This window comes from Ammodytes marinus (genome assembly GCF_949987685.1).
Source record: "Ammodytes marinus genome assembly, chromosome: 1".
Lineage (NCBI taxonomy): Eukaryota > Metazoa > Chordata > Actinopteri > Uranoscopiformes > Ammodytidae > Ammodytes > Ammodytes marinus.
Genome location: NC_137230.1, coordinates 35837696 through 35847695, shown reverse-complemented (window position 1 = coordinate 35847695; position 10000 = coordinate 35837696). Strand labels below are relative to the sequence as shown.

The following is a 10000-nucleotide window of genomic DNA, read 5'->3' as shown; positions in this document are numbered from 1 at the left end:
TACACACTGCAGGTTTAAGGTGTTTTGTCTATAAAAGATGCTAATTTCCACTTGTGAGATATTGCCACACTTGCATATAGTTATTGAAATATTTCTGAAAAAATTACAATACGTAAAAAATAAGATAGATAGATAGATAGATAGATAGATAGATAGATAGATAGATAGATAGATAGATAGATAGATAGATAGATAGATAGATAGATAGATAGATAGATAGATAGATAGATAGATAGATAGATAGATAGATAGATAGATAGATAGATAGATAGATAGATGGATATATAGACAGATGGATGGATATATAGACAGATGGATAGATAGATAGATAGATAGATAGATAGATAGATAGATAGATAGATAGATAGATAGATAGATAGATAGATAGATAGATAGATAGATAGATAGATAGATAGATAGATAGATAGATAGATAGATAGATAGATAGATAGATAGATAGATAGATAGATAGATAGATAGATAGATAGATAGATAGATAGATAGATAGATAGATAGATAGACAGACAGACAGACAGACAGACAGACATACAGACAGAAATACATCATACCTAAGTAACAATTCTCAAACATCTATCTAATTTTTTTATTTTTATTTTTTTCACAGGTTAATATTTCTCTATTCACTTCCTTTACTAACATGTTGCACAACACATAACCTATTATAATATATAATAAGATATATATATATATATTACGTGAACCTAAAACACACCAGGTTGATAAATCAAATTTTCCCCATATCACTAATAACAAAAGAACAAAAGTCTTACCTTACAAATGAAATGCTATTGCTAGATAGATAGATAGATAGATAGATAGATAGATAGATAGATAGATAGATAGATAGATAGATAGATAGATAGATAGATAGATAGATAGATAGATAGATAGATAGATAGATAGATAGATAGATAGATAGATAGATAGATAGATAGATACAATGTCTTACAGTGTACAGTGTAATTATGAGCACGCAATCCCTCATGAAAGACATATTGTATGTACAGGCAAAATAGAATGACTTGGTTTCAGCATTGGCCTATTTGAATGAATACATGTATACAATGTAATGCACCTATGGATCTTGATGTATAAGGAAAACTGTTTCCATGTCTTGACATATAAACCAATGTGTTGGCTTGTATATCTGTAATGAGCAATAAAAAAAAAATATATATATATATAAAAAAAAGATAGATAGATAGATAGATAGATAGATAGATAGATAGATAGATAGATAGATAGATAGACAGACAGATAGACAGACAGACGGACAGACACATATCTAATTCAAGTAGATCTAGGTCTACTTGAATAACCTGACTTAATGTTTTACGTGAAGCCAAAACACACCAGTTTGCTCAAAAGAATCTTCCCAATATCACCAATAACAAAAGACACATTCTTACCTTACGTATGAATTGTTATTGCGTCCTCCTAGCGAAGGTATTTGTGCCGGTGAAGAGGATTGAGAGACAGAGAACGGAGTATAAGCTTCTTAGTGAAGTGTTTAAGCCGAGACTGTGCTCTGCTTTTACCTGCTGAAGCCTTATATACCTGTAGAATTACCTGCATGGACACTCACATACACGGTTAACAAAGCAACTTACACTGTTTATGACTTCGTATATGAAGATACAGGCTATGTGTAAAATAAAGAGGAATTAATAATTATAATACTTTTATTGTCATTAATCAACTGGCAAAGTGTCATATTGATATCTATAAGTTAAACAAATTTACTCTATTCATCTGCAGTGTTTCGGACTAAAGGTGCAGTGTGTAATATGACATCATCAAGAAAGTTCTACAAAGTTCTAGAATGCAACGCTCCCTGGGTAACCCCAACCCTTTTGAATAATAACAGAAGCTACAGTGGCCTTCAAGGACAAGAACAATTCTACATTTTAAACAATGCACCTGATGACATTCCAACCATGACACTTTCAAGATGGCGGCACTAGGCCTTGGTCCAAAATATGCAGAAATATGGACATATATGAGACCCTTTCTTAGGAAAAAAAAAATTCAGCTATTATGCACTAAATTAAATGAATTTCTGGATATTATAATTACTTTCTACAAAATCTGCTAGGAAATAAAACCCAACATTCTACACACTGCAGGTTTAAGTGTTTAAGCCGAGACTATGCTCTGATTTTTTTCCAGTAGAATCCTTATACCTGTAGAATTACCTGCATGCACACTCACATACACGGTTATAATGCATCACACACGTTTATGACTTCGTATATGAAGATACAGGCTATAGTGTAAAATAAACAGGAATATTAATAATAGCAATAACAATAAAAAAGCTTAACACATTTTTTTAGGGCATGTCAATGCTGGTAAATGGAATATATATTTATTTAAAAAAAAAAAAACTTTTCTTGTGAACTAATTAGATTTTTTTTGTTTTGTTTAGATTTTTTTTATCCAATTATTCCATAAGAATCATGATACCTCTAGAATTACCTGGACACTCACATACACAGTTAACAATGCAACACAGGCTGTTTATTTATCCGTCTAAAGGATGCCCTGAAATTGTATTGTACATTAGCGTTCTTTGGGGAAATCTGAATCAAAAGACGGCATATTAGCAATGACATTTTATTTCACATTTTTACATGCATTAAGAATTTAGCATTTTTTTTTTATAGAAGGATCTGTTCAAATGTTGCTAAATGTCTGTTTTATGAGACATTTTGTAAATTAGTAGCATGCAGGATTTATAAAATGTATTAACACTGGATAGTTTGTCAGCTCACACGAAGTACAGACAGGTAGTGGATCATGAGGAGATATTCACTGATTTTGACAAAAAAAATATTTTGACAACAAGCGTTCTCCAGAATCACTGACTCCACCTTTTAAATGGTGAAACAAATAATTCATAGTAAAGTTGATAAATTCTGAAAAAAAATAAAAATCTAATTTTCTTGAATAAATTGAGAGACACAGACATTCCATTCGACAGACAGTGCTGAATACTTCTTTTATTGAACTTTTACAGATTCGACAATTTCATTTTTATTTTTATTCCAAGTTCTCTTTTAAGTTTCTTTAAACGGTGAAACAACATTCACTAAAGCACAGCTACTCAGAAACTACAACAGTCCAGTCTGTCAAATATACACATGGTGGGTCGGACAAGAGAGAGGGGGAAAAAATTATGGTTCTGGCTAAGGCATATTTCAATTTTTAACCAACCTACCAGTGCCACAATAGCTGTAAATTGATGGCTTAAAATGGCTTAATTGTGTCTATTAAAATGGCACAATCTACGCTATAGTGTGGATAGGAACAATGGTCATTTATAGTGGCTACACCGTATCATATACACACATACCAAATGTCTCTTTAATGTGAAAATGCGAAAAAAAAAAAAAAAAATTAGGAATGATAATTTTTTGAAGGTTTGAGATGTTGTAATTTTGCGTGACAATATATGAAAGTATTTTGAGAAGGCTGGAGCATGTGATTTTTTTTAAACCTGTGAATTTCGCATTTAATAGATAGTTCTGATAGGTTTTTAATAGGTTGAAATAGCAAGACAAAATGTAGTGCAGGGAATGAGGAAAATAAGGCTATAAAGGGGCCACAAATGGTTAACAAAATATGGCGGGAATTCACGAAAACAGGCTCTGAAAAATGTGAATTATTATTTTGTTTTATGTTTTTTTCTTAGTCCATATTACTCAAAAAGTGCATTTTTTGGCTGATGGTTGGACAACATTGCAACCCATTCGTGACACCAATTGTAGCAACAACAAAAAAAAATACAGCAACCTTATCGAAATAAAACTGATCACAACGAACGATTTATATTGATTTTACAGTGATAAAAATAAAAGAATTAATACTATACGGACATGACATACCAATGCCACAATGTTGATCGTGTGTGTGTGTCATTCAAGATAAGGCCTTTGTCCACAATTCGCAGCTAAAAATCATGATACGTTTTATTTTACGAGTTGAAACATTCATATTGTTCATTCATACCTTCAGTTAGCATCTATTAGCAGATATGTAGCTACTCTTTCTTTTACACAAAACATACTTTTAACAGTTAAATATATGAAGGGCTGTAACTGCCGTAATCCAAAATAAATATAGATATAAATAAAAGGCTAAATAAATTAACTAATATGCCATTAAATGCACCAAAAATAAAAAATAAATTAAATGAAGGCATTAATGAAAAAAATAACAAAAATTGATTATTATTTTTTTTATTTAGCTCTGTGTTAATTTACTTTAAGTATTTACTTTTACACTTAATTATCCATTTTATATATACGTCAATTTATTAATTTAATTGTATTTTTTACAGTATTAATGTATGTTATTTAAATTTTTTGTGCAAAACGTAGGTGTCTGAATATTAACTTATCTGACTTGCATCATTAATTTATTCCTACATACTATACATTTTGAATTAAATTTTTTGGTGCATTAAATGGCATGTTGATTAATTTATCGAGTCACCTATTTACTTATTTATATTTTCTTTAATTTATGGCATGTAAAGTCCTCCATAAAATTAACCCAAACCATATACGGACAGTCAAATTGATAAAACATTTGGTCCCAATGAGCGCAAATTATAAACTAATTTCCAAACACACACACAACACAAATTAACATCTCCTACTAACTCATCTTTACAGTGTGTATTTTAATCCATATCTTGCTCCTGTCTGTTTGATAGCTTTAATTTCTCAACACTATACTAGGCCTACTGTCTTTCCAACAGATCAGCTGAAAAAAACCAATTTGATCAACGCTTTCTCGATTGGTTTTGAATAATTTTAAAAACTAAACCAGTACAGTTTTGGCGACCACTACTCACAATCCCCTGTATATGTATATGTAATAAGCACCTTAAAACAATCAGAAAAACATATTCTATTGAGGGGAAATGTCTATTTTTGAATGGGTAACTTCATTTAGGCAATAAAATAAAATAAGGTACACACACATGAGGGCAAGAGGCATTTTCGGTCGACTGTTAAGTGTTAATACTAACGGCACAACAGCAAAAGTGCAAAACAAGAGGTAAAGCTAATGCAGACAATAGGTTAAAAAAAATGGCCAAAAAGCACAAAATATCCTTTATCATTCTGTTGTATTTTTTGGTAATAATAACATAACAGCCAAGGTTATTTATTTATTGGCAACTTATAAGGAAAGGCATGTGTGTGTGTGTGTGTGTGCGTGCGTGTATATGTGTGTGTGTGTGTGTGTGTGTGTGTGTGTGTGTCTGAGTGTGTGTGTGTGTGAGTGTGTGCGTGCGTGTGTGTGTGTGTGTGTGTGTGTGTGTGTTTGTGTGGGGTTGTGTGTGTGTGTGTGTGTGTGTGTTTGTGTGTGGGGTGTGTGGGGTTGTGTGTCTGAGTGTGTGTGTGTGTGTGTGTGTGCGTGTGTGTGCGTGTGTGTGTGTGTGTAACAAGTGGATAGTTAGGATAGGAGAGAGGGAAAATAGGGGCATAAGTTTTCATGTGGAAAATAAAGTAAACAAACGTAGTTCTAAAGCAAAAAGAAAAATCTTCAAAATCATCATATTTAGATATGTTGCCGTTAGTTACCATAGTTACCATATACAAACAAAACTGTGACACCTCAAGAAATAATGACAATACCGAAATAAATAACTTCATGTTGATATGAATATAATAACCGTAAAACATTTTCAAAGCTTTAGGTGAAGAGCTGCGAACAGAGTAGCCAATGCAGTGTGTGTAGGCCTATGAGAGTGTGTGTGTGTGTTTGTATGTGTGGGTGTGGGTGTGTGGGTGTGTGTGAGAGTGACTGCGAGTGTGTGTGTGAAAATGTTTGAGTGTGTGTGTGTGTGTGTACGTTGTGTGTTACAACGTTTGAGTGAACGTGTGTGTGTGTGTGAGAATGTTTGAGTGTATGTCTATGTGCAGTACATGTGTGTGTGTGTGTGTGTGTGTGTGTATGTGTGTGTGAGTGTGTCTGTGTGTCTGTGTGTGAGAACGTTTGAGTGTGTGTGTACGTGTGTGTGTGTGTTTCTCTGTACGTTTGTGTGTGTGTGTGTGTGTGTCCAATGACAAATGTAAACCATTCAATCAATTGTAATTTTAAATTTTCTTCATCTCTACCTCAGTTAAAATCGTCTCGCTACACTTCATTTGCTAGAACATTTTTGGGGATAAACATTACAAGCGAAATCACTCACTCACTCCTTACACTACACTACGTTTATTTTATTTACTTTTTAAACCTGATATTGACATAAATATCCTACAATGGCGGCGGCGCTAAAACTAAAAAGCTGCTCATTTTGCGCGATTTATCAACGTCCCATCTTTCATAAATCGGGCACGTTTCGAAAATAGTCGAAATTTGAAATTTTCTAATAAGCGTTTACTCTTAAAAAGGGGTTGGACACACGGACGGACGGACGGACGGAGGTGAATTCAATAAATGCAATAAATAAAATACATGATATATATTATGATTATTATTATTATTTATATGTATTTATATATGTATAAATAATATAGTACAGACAGGTGGCTTAGTACTGTCTCGGCTAGACTGTTTCAGAGAGTAAATTGAACCTCAAGAATTTGTTAACTTCAAAACTTATATCAATATTTTTCTAGTGTCAGTCATGGCCTCCTTTGCTGTTGTGTGTGTTTTTTCGTGTTCGTACATTCTTACCGGAAAACGAGAAAAATTACCAAGGTTACATGCACAGCGATACCGGAGTTCTCGCTGCATTTTCAAACAGTTTGCAACACATACATCTGCTTTACGGCTGTTAAACTAGTTGTGTGTGTGGTAACCATGGTGTTATCTCCTTTTATTACATGGCACAAATAAATCCTGTGTTCTGATTGGTTAATCACGGCATTCTACAGGTCTGTTATTTCCAGCAAGACAGACTGTTCGCTGTCAAGGGTTTAATGACCGTTGCTAAGGGTCTCGTCATACGTCATAGTTTTGATGGATAGACGTCCACAAACAGGGCTGCTACTCTTTCAGAAAACAATGGAATACTTTTTTATTTTTGGCTGACAAAACAATTCAAGACAACGATAATGATATGAGGAGTTTTCGTTTTCCTTGGATCGGAATGGATTTTTTAACCGGAAAAAATAAAAAAACGTACCGACGTCAGACGCCATGACGCTTACAACTTTGCTGGTTCATTGAGAAAATTTTGATTGACATGTAAATTGGAATATTCCCCCTAGCTGCTGACCATGGAAACCCCTTAAAGGAATACTTCACCCATACGGAACCGGCGTTCTATCATTATAAAATCGTTATTATAATATAATGAATGAGGTTTTTCTTCCCTCAGTCTTCCCTCAGTCTTCCCTTGGCCCAGCTGTCCTTAATAATCCTAACCCTAAATTGTTACTAGTGTGATGTCACATATGGGAAAATGTAGGGTTAGACAGAGAGACCATAAAACACTCTTTCTGCCTTTTCTCAGGCTAGGATGAACCGATTTCTAAACTGTTTGCACATTTATACTACACAGGATCTCAAGAGTTCAATACACCTTCATATTCCCACCGGTGAAGTAGGTATTTAAGCAGAATATTGTCTTTAACCTGAATATATGGACCTTCATCAGAATATAGCTGTGCATGTATACAATCTTAACGACTAGTTGAAAGAGGAGGGAGCTGGTGAAGTAGCTTCTCTAAGATACAGGCGTTTATACAAGCAATGGGAAAGATTGTGCGACTGTGACTATTGTGTGTGTGTGTCCGGTGTGTGTGTGTGTTGGTGCATGTGTGTGTGTAGCCGTGCATGTGTAGTAAAGTATTGTACAAGTGCTTTATGTTGAGAATTCCAGCATTTTAATATGTTTAATTCTGCGTGTATTTATATGTGTTGAAAATTCATATTCAGACCAGAGATATCTTAAGAAAACTCGATTGTACCTCTTTGAATTGCTTTAAGACTTTTTCAGTTATTTATAACGATATGGACATAATAGCTTCAAGCTGGGGTGGAGGATTTGGGGAGAAAATGGCAGTTGGGATAAGAGATTCGAATCCAAATACCTCAACCGCTCCACTTGTTCTCTTTGGTCCCTCCCCCTATGGTCCCTCCCTGACACGCTCTACACCAACAACGTCGGTGCCAAAGTGAATGGACAGTCCCAACAGCCAATAAGAACAGAGAATCGGAAGCCTCGCTCTGATTGGTCAAAGTGAACAGACCAATCAGAAATTATTATTTCTCTTGAGGGTGATTGCTCTGTTCAAGGGATACAAAGCATTTGTGAGCCATTGAGTGTTACTACTGTATGTCTGTATGTGTGTACTGTTTTGAGGGGACTGTCTATTTATACTGATATGCTAAAAATTGCTAAAAATGTATACAAATGCTAATTTTGCAGTTTTAATTCTATAGCTCTGGAAAAAATTAAGAGACCACTCCAAATGTTCAGTGTCTCTTGTTTTACCCTTTAGAGGCATATGTTTGAGTAGAATGAACATTTTGGTTTTATAATATAAACTACTGACAAACATTTCTACCAAATTCACAAAAGAAATATCGTCATTTAGAGCATTTTCAATAAGTAATCTAGAGATAAAGATTGAAGAAAAATCCAGACTGTTCTCTTAATTTTTTCCAGAGCTGGATTGTGATTATGTGTTTGTTTTTCTATGTGTGAGCCTGTCTAGTGTATAATCTTGAGACTATTTTAGATATGTCTCAATGATATGGACATAACTGCTTTGATATAAGAGTTGATAGAATTTTTTATTTTTTGCAGCGTGCATTGTGTTGTTTGAGGGAAAAAAAGTATTTTGTGAGTCAGTGAGCGTTACTATATTCGGATGTGTTTAGTGTTTAGGGCTAGGGGGCTGTCTGATGTGTGTAGTGTTTAGGGCTAGGTGGCTGTCTGATGTGTGTAGTGTTTAGGGCTAGGGGGCTGTCTGATTGTTGGTCACCCTTTAGTTATTTATAATGATATGGACAAAACTGCTCAAATTGATACGAATGCTAATTTTCCAGTGTTAATTGTTAAGTCTATTGCGATTGTGATGTCTTTGTAAAGTCTTTGTGTGCCAGTGAGTGTCAATATATTCGGTTGTGTGTAGTGTTTTAAGGACTGTTCTTTTTGTGGGCGATCTTGTAGTGGGCTTTCCAGTGTGGGCCCTCCCTCTGTGTGTGTGTGTGTGTGTGTGTGTGTGTGTGTGTGTGTGTGTGTGTGTGTGTGCGTGTGCGTGTGTGTGTCACATAATGTTTTGGTGAGAGAGGTGTCAGATTTCAGGGTCCGTATTTGATAATCCGTGTGTGTGTGTGTGTGTGTGTGTGTGTGTGCCCTCCCTCTGTGTGTGTGTGTGCCCTCCCTGTGTGTGTGTGTGTGTGCCCTCCCTGTGTGTGTGTGCCCTCCCTGTGTGTGTGTGTGTGTGTGTGTGTGTGTGTGTGTTTAGACGCGTGTGAGGAAGCCCAGGTTGAGTGACCCGGGGATCTGGATGGTCTCCAGGGCGAGGGAGGATGGGTTGAAGGGGAAGGTGACGGGGTAAATCATCTTGGTGTCCATCAGGAGCTGAGGAGACTCACAACGGTCCCGCAAGCGAGTCTGCAAGAGAGAGAGAGAGAGAGAGAGAGAGAGAGAGAGAGAGGGAAGGAGAGAGAGAGAAGAGAGAGAGAGAGAGGGAGGGAGAGAGAGAGAGACAGAGAGGGAGAGAGAGAGACAGAGAGAGAGGGAGAGAGAGAGAGAGGGGGAGAGAGAGCGAGAGAGAGAGGGGGAGAGAGAGAGAGAGAGAAAGAGAGGGAGAGAGAGAGATAGAGAGGGAGAGAGACAGATAGAGAGAGAGAGAGAGAGAGAGAGAGAGAGAGAGAGAGAGGGAGAGAGAGGGAGAGAGAGAGAGATAGAGAGAGAGAGAGGGGGAGGGAGAGAGGGAGAGAGAGAGAGAGAGATTAATATGTTTGTTTACAATACTTCTGAAGTCCTCCTGCATCTACATTG

General features: G+C 35.7%; 1 protein-coding gene across 1 annotated transcript in view; it reads right to left on the bottom strand.

The window, feature by feature from the left end:
* Window positions 1-9457: 9457 nt before the first annotated feature.
* Window positions 9458-10000, bottom strand: part of myo5aa (myosin VAa) — a gene marked incomplete at both ends in the record, with an annotated part of 86147 nt that continues 85604 nt past the window's right edge. The window contains one exon of the mRNA XM_080029201.1: window positions 9458-9610. Within this exon, the coding sequence (XP_079885327.1) occupies window positions 9458-9610 (153 nt within the window). The remainder of the gene's footprint in view (window positions 9611-10000) is intronic.